Genomic DNA, 15409 nt, shown 5'->3' on the forward strand with positions numbered 1-15409 from the left:
GGAGTTGGTCAAACCACACTCCTGGGAGAGGAGCAGGAGGGCGGGCTGGGGAGCCAGCCGGGGTCCCCGTGTGCTGTGACACCTCCCGGTTGAGCCGTCCCTTCCTGCCGCAGGCCTGCCGCGATTTCCTGGACTTAGCCGAGAGCCACAGCCGGAAATGGCAGCGGCTGCTGCAGCATGAGCGGGAGCAGCGGATCCGGCTGGAGGAGACCATCGAGCAGCTAGCCAAGCAGCACAACAGCTTGGAGCGCGCCTGCCGCGGGGCGCCCGGCCTGGCCGCGGGCACCGCCAGCATCTCCAGCACCGCCAAGGGTGAGCGCCAGGCCAGGGCTGCTCCGGGATCCTGGGATGGGACACGGCTGTTAGGGGATCCCCGGATGGGACACGGCTGTTAGGGAATTCCCGGATGGGACAGGGCTGTTCAGACACCTCTGGGATGGCACAGGGCTCTTAGGGGATCTTGGGATGGGACAGGGCTGTTCAGGAATCCCTGGGATGGCACAGGGCTGTTCAGACACCTCTGGGATGGATCAGGGCTGTTCAGACACCTCTGGGATGGATCAGGGCATTCTGCCTGGCTGCTCCCAGCGAGCTGCCAGCACTGGGAAGGATGCCCAAGGCAATGCCCTGTATCCCCATGGTATTTTTTTAAATGGTTCCCATTGTGCCATGATTATTCCTAATTGTCCTTGCTCAGGGACTTGGATGTCCCCATGATTCAGATACCAGAGAGGGTTGTCCCCAGCTCACTCATGCTATTCCAGGCTGTTTTGGGAGCTTTAATCCTTACTGGTGGGCACATCTGTGGGTGCTAGAGGGCAGCCATGGCACTGGGAAAAGGCTCAGGGTCCCCTGGCACTGCTGAGTTGGCTGCGTGGGGTGGCAGCGGAACAGCCAGGGCTCGTATGCAATAAGATCCATCAGCTTTGCAGATTCCTGCCAAATGTCCTTCCCCCAGGGAAGCGTTAGTTACAGCCACAAAAACTGCTAATAGTGCCGGGTCTTACTTTTAAAGGAAATACAGACCCGAGGGAGAGCAGTGGCTGCTGGAGGTGGGGGGTGATGTTGGTGCCAGGCACTGCCCTCGTTCCCCTGTGGCCTCAAGGGAGGTTCAGTTTGGATACTGGGGAATATTTCTTCATGGAAAGGGTTGTTCAGCCGTGTCCCCATTCCTGGAGGGATTTAACAGCGGTATGGATGTGACACCTGGGGACGCAGCTTGGCGGTGGCCCGCGCAGTGCTCGGGGAACGGAGGGGCTTGGTGTTCTTGGAGGGCCCAGACCAGCCAAACAATTCTGAGGTGCAGCTGGGGAGGGCAGGGGGAAATCGCTGCAGGGACAGGCACAAATCCCTGAGGTGGTGACCCTGCTCCTCTGGAGAGTGGGAGTGAGGCAGGGAATGGGATTGTCCGGGATGGGGCGGGAGCAGGGAAGCCGCACCGGGACTCCGTGGGCTCCGGGTGCCGCAGCCATGGACCCCTCCCGGCTCAGCGGGCAATGTTTGGAAATGCGGGGCTGGGAAACCTCTCCAGCATCACCTGGAACACGTGACAGTTTTTTCCCTGCTTCAATCCAAACCGGATTTCCCGGCGGAGGGGGCGGTGCTGGAGCCGAGCCACATCAGTTGGGGGTTGGGCATGCCCGTATCACCCTCAGGCGGCCTGGGGACATTTTCGGGGGTCGCTGTGTGTGCCTGGGTTGGGGAGCAGGGCACATCCTTGCTTTTAGGAGCTGGAAATCGGTACAGCCTCCTCGGGGTGTGGAGTGGGATGCCCAGGGGGTCTCAGGCTGTGAAGGGAGCCGGCAAGGAGGGGACACAGTGGGGGCTCTGGGGACAGATCCTGCAGCACGGGATGTCTCAAAGCCTCTGTGCCAGCAGGGAGTGTGCAGTCTGCCAAAGGAGAGGCCAGTGATGAAGATGAGGAGACGGAGTACTTCGATGCCATGGAGGACGCACCAGCTTTTATCACTGTAACTGCAGACCCCAAGCACCACAGGTACCACCCCCTGCCTGCTTGGGAATGCGGGAAGGGCTGGGAAGAGCCACTTTTCCAGCAGCAGCCCCTCCCACGGGGTCACTCTGTGGGCATGTCCTCCAAAACTTCCCCAGCCTCTGTCCAGAGGTCCATCCTGTGTCCGGCTGCTCCTGCATTCCTGGAGCAAGGCTGAGGATGGTCCCCAGTTGTAGTGAAGCAGATGAGGAAGGGCAAGTGTCAGCCAGTGCTGTGGGAGAGCTGAGTCCTCTGCCCCTCAGCTGATGGAAGCAGGGACTTGGAGGGAAATCCCTCAGAGTATTGAGCAGAGGCAGGGAGCACCTTGCCTTGAGAGAACCATGGAATCATGGGATGGGTAGGGCTGGAAGGGGCCTTAAAGCTCCTCTCATTCCACCTCCTGTCATGGGCATGGGCACCTTCCACTATTCCAGGTTGCTCCAAGCCCCATCCAGCCTGGCCTTGGACACAGCCAGGGACGAGGCAGTTGTAGCTTCTGTGGGCACCCTGTGCCAGGGCCTCCCCCCCCTCACAGGGAAGAATTTGTTCCCAATAGCCATTAAATCCTGCCCTCTGTCTGCTATCACCTGCTCTTACTGCTCCATGGACATCTGGGCTGGAGGAAGCTGTGCTCTGACCCATGGTCACATCACTGGGCTTGGTGACAAAAGCAGAACCTCTGTGCCCTCAGGGCTGCAGCTGAGAATGCCTTCCTGAGCATCCTGTCCTTAGAATCCCCTCCTAACACCTGTGCACAGCCTCTGTCACCCCTTTTCCTCCCCGGCAGTCCCCTGGGAGATGCTCTGGGCAGTGCTGCACCAGCCCTGGGTGTTCCCTCCCTGCTCTGCCCTGACCTGTGCTCACCTGTTCCTTCCCGCAGGCGTTCGGGCAGCAACCTGAGCGGGGCCAGCGAGGGCCACCCCGAGGACTGGAACCTGGAGGACAGTGTGAGTTCTTTGGGCAGGGTGGGAAGGGTGGTCCTGGTGGGGTGAAACCAGGGGAGAGGAGATGGTTGTGAAGGGACCCTCCATCTGGGTCCTGATGCTCTGTGGTGGTTCCTTTGTGAGTCACAGATGTCAGCAGGCATCAGCATCCTAAACATTCTCCTGAGGGAAGCAGGAAGGTGTTTGGGACAATTGTACCCATATTTCCCTGGAGAACAGGCTTCCAGCAATGCTCCTCAGGATCTCCTGAGCTGTGCTTACTGTTCCTGGGAGATGCTGGGTCTGGTTTGGGTTCAGCTTAAACCTGAGTTCCTTCTATTGCTTCCACAGGTCTTTGAGAGCTCAAATCAAAGCAGCTACAATGAGTCCATGGGCAAAGATCTCCTGCCAAGGAAGAGGAGGAGGACTCGCATTCCTGACAAACCCAACTACAGCCTTAACCTCTGGAGCATCATGAAGAACTGCATTGGCAAAGAGCTCTCCAAGATCCCCATGCCCGTGAGTCCGAGTGTCCCTGGCACCAGGGCTGGCACAGGGGGTGAATTTGGGCAGCTCTTGACTGTGCAGAGGGTTTGGATTACAGCTTGGGATGGTCCTGCCAGTGCTGTGGTGGCACAGCAGCCCCAAGCAGGGACAGGAGATTGTCACCAGGGACTGGATTTTGTGCTGGCAACTGCTGCATGCTTATCATGGAATTGTGGAATGGTTTGGGTGGGAAGGGACCTCAAAGCTCATCCAGTCCCACCCCCACTGGCAGGGACACCTTCCACTATCCCAGGCTGCTCCAAGCCCCAATGTCCAAGCTGGTCTTGGGTATTGCCAGGGATACAGGGGCAGCCACAGCTGCTCTGGGCATCCTGTGCTAGGGCCTGTCCACCCTCACAGCCAGGAGTTCCTCACCAATATCCCATCCATCCCTGCCCTCTGGCACTGGGAAGCCATTCCCTGTGTCCTGTCCCTCCATCCCTTGTCCCCAGTCCCTCTCCAGCTCTTCTGGAGCCCCTTTATGCCCTTTATGCAAGGGTCTCTGAGGTGTCCCTGGAGCCTTCTCCTCTCCAGGTGAGCACCCCCAGCTCTCCCAGCCTGGCTTCAGCCCTTGGAGCATCTCTGTGGCCTCCTCTGGACTTGTTCCAGCACATCCTTGCTCCTGGGCAAGCTGGAGCAGAGGGCCATTGCCCGAGCATCCTCTGCATATCCAGTTGTTGCAGAGGCATGGAGGGAAGCAGGACACTGTGAATCCCTGAGGATTCAAGAAGAAGGGACCCTGTTGCTGGTAATATTTTCCCCAGTGTGATCAGGACAGGACACTCAGGGCTCAGCCCTAACTGCACCAACCATGCCAGGGCTAAGTTCCAACAGCCCTTTTTCCTTTCAGAGAGCAGCTTTTTGGTGAAGGAGGTGCTGGGGGCAGGTTTTGGGTGCTGCTGGTTCAGTCCTGGGGGCAAAGGCTGCCTGTGATGGCCAGAAAGGGTTTGCTGGGGGGTCTGTGTGGAACAGCCCCCACATGGGCTGCACAGAGCCATATTCATGGTCCATCCTCTGTTGGGTAAAGAACAGGGACTACACTCCAGAGGCTGGGATGCTGAATTGGTTGTGTTCTTCAAACAGAGCATGAGTGGGACCTCAGAGCTCTGGCTGAGAGTGATGAGCAGTCACTTCCTTGTGCTATTTCCAGCTGGGATGGACAGCCCAGCACCATCCAGTTCTGCAGCAGAGCAGGGCGTGATGGGCACAGGAGTAAGATCAGGATGTGAAATCTCAGCAGCTGCTGGTGCCTGGAGAGAGAAATTTATACTTCTCCAGTCAATCAAATCATCCTGGGAGCTGCTTGAGTCCAAACCTGAGGGCAGTGTGGAAGAGAGGAGGTTTAGATAAAATATAAGAAAAAATTGTTCTTCATGAGGATCTGAGGCCCTGGCACAGGGTGCCCAGAGCAGCTGTGGCTGCCCCTGGATCCCTGGCAGTGCCCCAGGCCAGGTTGGACAGGGCTTGGAGCAGCCTGGGACAGTGGAAGGTGTCCCTGCCCATGGCAGGGGTGGCACTGGATGGGCTTGAAGGTCCCTTCCATCCCAGACTGCTCTGGGATTCTGTGAAATCTTGAACGATCCCACAGTCACTATGAAATGAGAAGAAAGATCCTGCCAGAGATGCACCAGGATACACCCCACAAGCTCAGCTGCATGTGGACATTCTTTGGGGAGATTCCTGATGAATTAAGAGCATTTTTGAGGTTCTCTGAGGTCTTCTGAGATCCATCCCCTTCCCGGGGATGTGATGGACTGACAAACCTCTTGTGCAAATACCTCCTTGGTTCTCCCTCTGAATGAACAAACCTGCAGCACTGAAAAGGAGGAAAACAGTTGCAGGAATTTGGAATTTGGGTGGATTCATCTTCTTCCCCCATGAAAGGGTTTTGCTCCCTGTTGCATGAGCAGTGCTGAGGATGCAGCTGCTGGCTTTGTTCTCCGCATCCCTCCCGAGAATTATCCCAAGTGATTTGCTCTTTATGTGGATTTGATGCTGCTCTTTCTCCCCAGCTCCCTCTTTCTCTGATGCTGTTAAGATCCCTGCCACTTGCAGACTAAATCCCTGAGTGGAAAATCTAAAAAAAGCTAAATCCTGGAATCTGGAGTTTGTTTTTTCTACTATGAAATATTTAACTTGGCGTACAGAAAGTGGTTCTTCAGCCATCTGCTCCTCTTAAAATATATTTCTTTGTTTTGAACTGAAGCTAAGAAGGCAGAAGACCTTTCACAGTCCTGTCTTGCTTTCAATTATTTTTTAATTTCAGTATTTCCAGATTGAAAAATAGGGGTGTTGTCATGGGGCTGGGGTCCCAGGAGCAGGGAGAGCCCAAAATGGGGCTTTTCCAGGTCTTCTGGGCAGCTAGGATGTGGCAAGCACATTTCTCTCTCTTTCAGGATTTTTCATAGAGGTGCACAGAGAGAAATGTGCTTGTTACACTAGGTCACCTGGCACACAGGGATGGAGGTGATGAGGGCAGGCTGGGGAGCAGCACATCCCTGTCCTGTGGCTGGGACAGGGCTGATCTCCTTGTTGAGGCTCATTTTGGGGTCAGGGTGATCACCTGGGCTGATCCCTGATTATCCCACAGGGCTGCTGGCTCCCCCACACCTCTAACCTTGGCACTGCCTGGCACAGATCAGGGAGCAGAACACATATTCCCTTTTTTTTGGGCTTGGTGGTGCCTCTTGGGGGTCTCTCCTGCTTTCTTAAACCCACCTTGTTCCCCTGCAGGTAAACTTCAATGAGCCCCTGTCCATGCTGCAGCGGCTCACGGAGGACCTGGAGTACCACGAGCTGCTGGACAAGGCAGTGAAGTGTGAGAGCTCCACGGAGCAGATGTGCTTTGTGGCTGCCTTCTCCGTGTCCTCCTACTCCACCACTGTCCACCGCACTGCAAAGCCATTCAACCCCCTCCTGGGGGAGACCTTTGAGCTGGACCGCCTGGAGGAGCTGGGGTTCCGATCCCTCTGCGAGCAGGTGAGGGCTGGGGCTCCCTGAGCTCGTCCTGGTGCTGCCATCCTGCTGAGGGGCAGCCTGCAGCACCTCCCTGAGCCTTCTGTGTGCTCTTCTCCCAGAGATGGGATGGGGACAAGGTGGTTGGTGGAGTCCCCACCCCTGGGGGTGTCCAAGGAAGGACTGGATGTGGCACTCAGTGCTCTGGGCTGGGTGACAAGGTAGGGATGGGTCACAGGTTCGGCTGGAGTGGCTTGACCCTTTGTCCCCAGGTTTGGAGCAGTTGCTGCAGTGGTGCCAGGCTCTGCCACCAGCTCCTTGCAGGACACCCAGGGGTGGACAAAGCCTTCCCTGGAAGTGGGTGCCCAAACTTGTCAGACACCTATGGAGTGCTGGCTTGAGGCAGGATGGCACCTCCTGTCAAATCCCATCCCATCCCATCCATCCCATCCATCCATCCCATCCATCCATCCCATCCCATCCCATCCCACCTGGCCATGCTGAACAGGCTCTGTGGGGTCTCCTGGAAGTGTGACCCAAGGAAGGTCCTGCAGTAGATAATCCCCAGAATTCCTGGCTCTGCTGTCCCTCCACACCCCGAGCGCTGTGGGCCCGGTGTCACCCAGCTCTGCATGTCCCCACATGGTCCATCCCAGCCTGGGAGCCATCCCAGTGCCCATGGCTGCAGCGAGGTGGGACACTGCCAGCCACAACCTGAGCCCTGGTGCAGCCCTCCTGCGTGCCCTGCCTGCCAGGGTCAGAGGTGGCTTCAGGCCTCAGCCAGCCCAGCACTGTGTCACAGAGCTGTCACAGAGCTCCGGTTCTCCCACCTCAGCAGTGTCCCACCTCCACCTCCCCTTGCCTGCCAGCAGTTCCTGGCGTGTCACCTGGTTTAGCCTGGAAGTGGATCATTCCTGGCCAGGATCCATCCCTTAGCCAGCTGCCACCCTCACCTTCCTGGGGTACAGTTGGAAGTCCTGGTAGATTTCTCAGCCTCATCCCAGCTGTGGTGCCAAGCCCAGGGCTACCTGTCTCCCTGGGTACCTCTGACCACATCTCTCCCAATCCTGCCTGTCCAGTACTGCTGGAAACCCCTGACTGCATCATTCCCAAACTTTGTCATCCCTGTTCTCATTCTTTCACCACACTTCTTCCTCCATCCCTGTTCCCTCCCAAATAAATAACCTGCCTGGAATTGCTTTCTCCGGTTGGTCCCAGTTTTCCTCTATTTGCACCCAGATTTGATATTCCTGACCAATTCCAACCTCCTTTCCCACTGCTCTGCATTTTCCCTGGTGCTGCCTGTGCTGCCCAGCCCACCAACGTGCCCAGCCAAGCAGTGATAATCCAGTGCCTGAAATCCAGTTATCCAAATAGGATTTCCTGCTGCTGGTGACTGGGATTTAATGGCGAGGCCTTGGCCCTGCCCGTGTGTGTAATCCCAAGCTCGGGGCACTCAGCTGTAATTACAGCAGGGAAATTGTCCCGGAGCTCCGGGGATCCGTGGGCGCCTGTGCCAGGCTGTGCCACCAGCTGAGAGCCTGCTGAGGACAGTTCCCTCTGCCTGGGATGTTCCTGCTCCTACCTTGGTTTTGGGCAGCTTTTTTTTCAGGGCAGGGCGATGTGAACACCAGTCACTCTCAGGTGCTGTGCTTAGGGTGCTGTGTCCACTTCCCCAGCGTGGGGGAAAAGCCAAAGTCTTGCTGTGTCTTCTGGACAACTCGTGGGCCTGTGTCCTCTGGGATTTCCCAGGTGCTGTTCCACTGGGATTACTGGGGTGCCAGCACATCCATGTTCCTCAGGCAGGATCCCAGGAAAGCAGGGCCATGTCCTGGGGTCAGGGAACAGCAGCATCTCACAGCGATGGTTGCTCAAGTGAAGATCTCATGGATCATGCTTTGAAATGAGCCTGAGCAAATCCTGGCAGGATCCTGCTGTGTCTCCCTTTGCTGCCAGGACACCGCATGGGGGTCCCCCTGATGCCCAGGAGGAGATTGTGGTGTCCAGGAGCACCCTTAGTGCCAAAGCTGATGTGGTGCCCGGGGCCTGGAGCATCCTTAGTGCCGAGCTGGTGTGGGGCTGTCCCATCTCTGAGCACTCAGCCTGGCTCTCCAGTGGCCGTGTGCTCACGGGCTGTGTGTCCTGTCCCCAGGTGAGCCACCACCCCCCGGCAGCCGCCCACCACGTGTACTCCAGGCGAGGGTGGACGCTGTGGCAGGAGATCACCATCGCCAGCAAGTTCAGGGGCAAATACCTCTCCATCATGCCACTGGGTAGGTGATGGATTCTGGAATTCCCCGGGATTGACTGGCCTTGCACTGCTCATGCAAAACCCAGCAGTTAAAGTGTTTCCTCAGCCTTTAGCAATTCCTTGGGTTCACCTGGGGCTCTGGGAATCCCCTGGGCTCACCTGGGGCTCAGTGAGTTCTACCCCAGGCAGTTAAGGAGCCCAGGTTTGTGCTCCTGATCCAATGATCCAACAATAACATATCTGCCCTGGAAGTGGAAACGATGCCAGCTGCAAAGGCTCCTTTGCTTTGGAAATACCCTGCTTGCCCTGGAATTGATTTCTCCTTCCATGATATTTAAAGTTAACTTGCTGCCTGTTTTAACCCTCTCCCTGCCAGTCAAGTGCAATAAGCTGTCTCCTTCCAGTATTTTATTTTCCTTTTGCCTGTCCCTGGGCTGGACAGCATTCCCAGAGTGGTGCCCGTGCCTGAATCAACCAGGCAGCACATTTCTGACCTGCTTTTAGAGTGAGTACTTTTGGCAGAGGGCAGAGGGCCTGGCAGGAGTTTTCCCTCCCTTCCTGGAGCAGACTGAGGGAGGGGTGAATCCAGAGCCAGACCTGGTTGTGGGAGATGCAGGGAGAGGGATGTCCCTGAGGATGAGCACAGTGCTGGGGTGGTGGTGGGCTCTGGGGAACCCTGCTGAGCTCAGATCATTCCTCTCTCCACAGGCGCCATCCACCTGGAGTTCCACTCCAGTGGGAATCACTACGTCTGGAGGAAAGTCACCTCCACGGTGCACAACATCATTGTGGGCAAGCTCTGGATCGACCAGGTGGGTGAGGGCACACTTCTGCCTGGCTCTGGGGGGCTGGAGGAGCATTGCCTTCCTGGGGCACCTGCTCCTGCCACGATGGGAAGCTGTGCTTCCCTGCAGGGATGGGAAAGGCTTCCTGGAGCCTTCCCTGGCTCTCCCCGAGGCCAGCAGGTGCTGGGGGTGGCTGGTGTGGGGGGCAGCCACTGGTGCTGCTGTGCCCAGTGGGGATTGGTACCTGCACTACAACTAACACCTCCTCTGTCTCTCCCTGCTGTGGTTCTGTGTCTTTTATCCAGTCTGGTGAAATAGAGATTGTTAACCATAAGTCCAAAGATAAATGCCAGCTGAAATTTACCCCCTACAGCTACTTCTCCAGGGATGTTCCCCGCAAGGTGAGTATCCAGCAGGGACTCTGCTCCTTCAGGGGTCACACCTGGCTCTTCCAGGCTCCCAGTACCACTGGGATGAGCCCCAGCATGGGGCTGAGAGGCTGGCCAGGCACCTCTAATGTGGGTCGCCGGGGAGGGCTGGGTGGCACCTCCATGTCCTGTGGTTTGGCTCTGATGTGCTGGAGCTGCAGCACTGAGACCTGGGAGGGCTTTGGTGGGTTGGACACCCACCTGCGAGGTCAGAGATGTCCCAGGAGACACAGCACCACATCCAGCTGGGCACCTGGAGGCTGTGGTGTCCCTCTGGGCATTCCCACACGCCACCAGAGCCGTGTCCCCCTGCCAGGTGACAGGGGTGGTGAGCGACGCCGACGGCAAAGCCCACTATGTCATGTCTGGCACGTGGGATGAGAAGATGGAGTGCTCCAAGATCCTCCACAGCAGCCACGGCAGCACCAGCACCGAGGGCAAGCAGAAAACTGTCTACCAGACATTGTCCCCAAAGGTCCTGTGGAGGAAGTACCCGCTCCCGTGAGTCCCCGGGGGTAGGATGGCACAGCAGGATTGGGGTGGGGATGGGATTTCCCAGAGCCTTGTGGAATGGGAGGCTTACGTGCCCAGGCCTGAGGACCTGTGGGACTTGTGGGGCTGAGTGGGTCCCTGGAAGGGGAGGGTGGCTTTGAGGACTCTTGTGTATGGGTTTGTGGGGGCCGGTTGGGTTTTTGGGGCCGTGGGCTCTGGCAGGGAGGCCTGTTGGCCACTTTGCCTTGCTGGTCATTGTGGCCTTGGCCATCGTGTCCCACCAGTCACTTTGTCCCCCTGGAGACCAGTCGTCCCTCGTGACCAAGGCCTGGGCTCAAATCAGTCCCTGAGCCCTGGGAGCACCAACAGACAGTCTCTGCTTTGGGGATTTTCTGTTGGGATGGGGACTCCACCACTGCCTGGGCAGCCTGTTCCACCCTTTCCAAGAAGGAATTTCCCTTAATATCCAGTCTGAAATTGCTGTGGTGCAACATGAGGCCATTTCCTCTCATCCCATCCCTTGTTCCCTGGGAGCAGAGCCTGACCCGCCCTGGCTGCCCCCTCCTGTCAGGAGTTGTGCACAGCCAGAGCCATCACACACCTGTCAGCAGCTCAGTCCCTTTTCTAGCTACACACATCCCATGGGAAGCATTCCATGGTGCCCAAATTCCTAAAGAGCCAAGCTGGATTTATCCATGGGGAGGTTTTACTGAGGGACTGAAGCTTTTAGGAGAAGAATTTGTTGGGAAAACCACCCTTGTGGCTGTAGGCAGACTGGGGTCACTGTCTGCAGCTCAGAATGTCCCCCCTGAGCCTCCTTTTCTCCAGGCTAAGCCCCTTTCCAGCTCCCTCATCCTCTCCTGGGGCTCCAGCCCCTTCCCAGCTCCGTTCCCCTCCCTGGACTCGCTCCAGTCCCTCCAGGTCTCTCTGTCAGGAGGGTGCCAGAGCTGCCCCAGCACTGGAGGTGCCCCAGCAGTGCCAGCCCAGCAGGAGTGGCTGAGCAGGCCTGGGGGGCTGTGCCCGAGGCGTCCCCCAGCCCCCATGCTGAGCCGGCTCTCTGCATTCAGGGAGAACGCCGAGAACATGTATTTCTTCTCGGAGCTGGCGCTGACGCTGAACGAGCCCGAGGAGCGCGTGGCGCCCACGGACAGCCGGCTGCGCCCCGACCAGCGGCTCATGGAGAGCGGCCGCTGGGACGAGGCCAACGTGGAGAAGCAGAGGCTGGAGGAGAAGCAGAGAGCAGTGCGCCGGCGCAGGGAGGCCGAGGCCGTGGAGGCCCTGGAGGAAGGTGAGGAGGCGCTTGGGGCTGGTTCGGGATGCAGGGACTGCGCTGCGCGTGCTGCCCGTGGTTGTGGAGGACACGCCCTGCAAGGGGAGGGTGGCTCTGGCGGACCCTTGTGGGGACTGGTTGGGTTTTTGGGGCCGTGGGCTCTGCCAGGGAGCGCTGTTGGCTGCTTTGCCTTGCTGGTCATCGTGTCCCTGGCCATCACGTCCCACCAGTCACTTTGTCCCTCTGGAGACCAGTCCTCCCTTGGCCCTCGTGACCACAGCAGGGCTGGGCCCAGATCAGTCCCTGAGCTCTGGAAGCACCAACAGACAGTCGCTGCTCTTCTGGGAGCTGTGGGATTGCGGGGTCGCAGGTGCAGAAGCCCCCCTGACCCCCGTTGTGCCCGGCCAGGGAAGGACTACGAGGGGTACATCCCGCTGTGGTTCGAGCGCAAGGTGGACGCCGTCACCGGGGAGCTCATCTGCGTCTACAAGGGCGGCTACTGGGAGGCCAAGGACAAGCAGGACTGGAGCGTGTGCCCCGACATCTTCTGAGCCCCCCAGAGCTCCGGGGCCACCCCTGGGACAGCCGCACAGCCCGAGGGACAGCGAGGACACGCTGGCAGCGTCCCGCCAGGCCGACAGAGTCAATACATGCAGAGATCCAAACAGGGATTCCAAACCTATTTTTTTATGCACTAATAAATAGCTTTTTTTGGTTTTTTTTTTTTTTTTTTTAAAGATGGCTTTTCCAGCGACTGCTTAGGAGTGAGGACACGTGGAGCTGGGTTGGGTTTAGGATGTTCATTGCTGTCAGGAGTTGCTGCCTATATCCTCCAGCGCCTTGGCTCTAGTGGCCGAGACGTCAACTTCCAAAGATGCCCGGGGTGTGGGAATGCCGTGCTTGTGTGAGCTCTTCTCTTTGCCATTTTTTTTCTTCTTTTGGGACCCCATTTCTCTGTGGACTTCATGGAATTATTTTTTTAAAAAACAAATCCTGCTCCTGGTTCAGGTTTCATTCAAAGACGGACACGAACAACTCTGCTTGGAAAACTGTCCCCAGGAGCTGTGGCACTTGATCCCAGAGGCTCTTGGTGGTTCCACAGTGCCCAGTCATCCCAGTAACACCAAGTAGGATATTTCAGCTGGTGACTTTGGGGCTTTTGACCTGGTTTTTGTTTTTTTTCAAGAGCGTTGGAGGTGCTTCCCCACTGTCTGATGTGTTCAGGCAAAGCTTGAGCCTGTCTTCATTGTGTGGGAGTGGATTGAGTGAGGTTTGCTTTGGTTTTCCTGCGACCACATCTGAAAGGGGAAATGGCCTCAGCGAGGCTGGGAATGCCAGGCCAATGCAGTGAAGAGCTTTTGTCCCAGTGACGCTCCTGGCTCCGTGTCCCTGCTCTGTATCCCTGCACATGGGGGCTGGATCTCAATTCCAGCTTTTCCATCGGTGTCTCCCTGCTGAGCTGTGCCTGAGGCTGGGTGGCAGAGGAGAGAAGAGGTGCCATGGGGAGAGGAGGGGAGAGATGCCGTGATGCTGCTGGGATGGAGCCTTGGTCCTGCGTCTCCCACCCCGTTCAGCCAGACAGGCCTGGCCACAGGCTGAGGCTGGAGGGTCCCTGCATCCAGCACTCGCTCCCAACTCCTGTTCCTCCCCTCCCTCATCCTGGGCTCTCCCTGTTTGTCAGGGCAGCTCCAGTTTGTCAGGGCAGGGAACCCCTCGTGCCCCTCACCCCTCCTGAGTGCCATCACCCTGCCTGGCCCTGGATGCACTGGGAGGAGCGGAGCGAACACTGCTGGTGACAGGTGAGGACTGGGAGCACCGAGGGGAAGCAGGAGGTGGCAGCATCCCAAAGATGGGATCTGCTGGGCCAGGGAGTAGTAGGAACACCTGGAGACCTGCACTGCTGGATCCCATTTTTGCTGTCTCCTCCTCTGGCTCTCCATCATATCACACTGACCCTGCCTCCGGGGCCGCCCCGAGCCGGCCCATCACACCCACGTGAAGTTAATTAGCAATAACGAACTTTGAGGCAATGGTAACTGGAATATCCAGGCTTGCACACGGGACACTTATGCAATCAGGTTCCTCATCCATCAGTCTCCTCCTGATCAGCTTCCAGCACTTCCATCCCTGTGATCCCCACGGTGTACAGTCCCCACGGCGTCACTGTGCTGCGGGGCAGCCCCCACTGCTCTCAGTGCACCCTTTAATCTTATTTATTTGCTTCTAATTTATACATATATATATATAAATATATATAAAATTATTTTGCTTAAATTTCTATGGTACACAAAAGATGAAAAATGATGAAGACAGAAGTGTCTGTCTGAGTTTTTACAGCACGAGTACGATTCCCCTCGGCTCGTCCCCGAGCTTGGGTGGTGGTGATGGAATGATTCCCATGGCAGGGAAGCTATGATTTGCTCCAAAACTGGATCCTGTAGCATGGAAAAGGTGTTCCAGAGACATTCCCATCTGGAAACAATAGGTTTGGGGTTTGAGGAGCGGCACTAGGGATTCCTGGCAGTGGGATGCTCCAAGCTGCTTCCCAGTGTCCCGAGAGTTGCAGCAGCTGCTCCGGAATGTTCACTCCTTCCTGGAGCTTTGCCCTGGCTCGGGAAAGCTGATCTTAAATGATGCAGCCTGGGATTTGGCCTGTGAGAGCTGCCCGTGTCCTGCCTGGGAGAGGGAGGATGCTCCCACTGATCCCTGGTGCCGCTGCCCTGGCTTGTGGCAGCACCGAAGTGTCCCGGGGGATTTGTCCCCCTGGAGGCCCGAGCCGGGTGTGTAGAACGGCTGGAATGGAGCTCTTCAGAATGCCTTATTTGCCTTTTTGCTGTGTCAATGCAAGTGTCACCCGGGAGCTTGGAGCAGGGAGAAGCTCCAGCACAGGCTGTTCCCAGGCTGGGTTGGGCTGTTCCTGGGCGGAGCAGAGCAGGGAGCAGGATATGCTCCCTTCGTGCTGGTCCTGAGGGGTCCCCTCTGCTGTACCCCCATCACAGACCCTGCACAGCTCCACGGAGCCTGGGGGAGCACAAGGAGCACCCCAACCCAGAAATCCCCCGGATTTTAGGCTAATGGAAAAAATTGCTCCATCTTCCAGAGATCATCTTATCAGCAGCACTTAACCAGAGCACCATCTCCTGGTCCTTCTGTTCCTCCTCGAGGATTTTAATGTCATTCCACTGTAAATGCTGTTGAATGTATTTTCTTTTTGAACAATAATATATTGTGAGTGATCCCTCTTCTCCTACACGGAAATAAAACTTGTATTCGGGAGTTTTAAAAGCCGTGGTGCTGAGATGGTCACTGGCTCCCCAGGGCTGCAGGTCCTGGAGGAGCTCTGGGTGTGAGAGGGGTCGTGGAGGACGGGGAGGTGTCCTGGAAAGTGGCACAGGAAGGGGAAGATCCAGGGAATGTTGCTCATAGGAGGAGGTTGCCCGAAGGACGGGGAGGTCCAGGGAAGTGGTGGTTCAGGGAGGGAGAAGGATCTGGGGGAGAAGTTGCCAAGGGGAGGAGATGGTGCAGGGAGGGTGGTTTGAGCGGCAGGAGGGGAGGTGGTCTGGGGGAGGTTGTCCAAGGCAGGAGGTCCAGGGAAGCATGGTCCCAGAGATTATCTGGGAGCAACAGCTTGAAGGAGAAGGAGAAGCAGGACAGGGTTTGCCCCGAGAGGGAGATGGGCTGGGGGAGATCATGGGGTAGAGATGTCCCAGGGGAGCCCGGCCAAGGGGGGAAGGTTGTGGCCCAGAGGAGGAGGAACAGCAAAGGGGCT

General features: G+C 57.3%; 1 protein-coding gene across 9 annotated transcripts in view; it reads left to right on the forward strand.

Moving 5' to 3' along the window:
- OSBP2 (oxysterol binding protein 2) overlaps positions 1-14925 on the forward strand; it is a 93803-nt gene extending 78878 nt beyond the window's left edge. For 7 of the 9 annotated variants that reach the window (XM_053959219.1, XM_053959212.1, XM_053959214.1 and 4 more), the window contains 11 exons: positions 114-312; positions 1876-1996; positions 2871-2937; positions 3265-3432; positions 6193-6438; positions 8567-8687; positions 9374-9477; positions 9756-9851; positions 10195-10379; positions 11438-11658; positions 12049-14925. In XM_053959219.1, the coding sequence (XP_053815194.1) occupies positions 114-312; positions 1876-1996; positions 2871-2937; positions 3265-3432; positions 6193-6438; positions 8567-8687; positions 9374-9477; positions 9756-9851; positions 10195-10379; positions 11438-11658; positions 12049-12191 (1671 nt within the window). In that variant the 3' untranslated portion in view covers positions 12192-14925. The remainder of the gene's footprint in view (positions 1-113; positions 313-1875; positions 1997-2870; positions 2938-3264; positions 3433-6192; positions 6439-8566; positions 8688-9373; positions 9478-9755; positions 9852-10194; positions 10380-11437; positions 11659-12048) is intronic. The other 2 variants (XM_053959213.1, XM_053959215.1) reach the window with 1 other exon arrangement.
- The last annotated feature ends 484 nt before the right edge of the window (positions 14926-15409 follow it).

The sequence above is a fragment of the Vidua chalybeata genome, chromosome 18 (genome assembly GCF_026979565.1).
Source record: "Vidua chalybeata isolate OUT-0048 chromosome 18, bVidCha1 merged haplotype, whole genome shotgun sequence".
Lineage (NCBI taxonomy): Eukaryota > Metazoa > Chordata > Aves > Passeriformes > Viduidae > Vidua > Vidua chalybeata.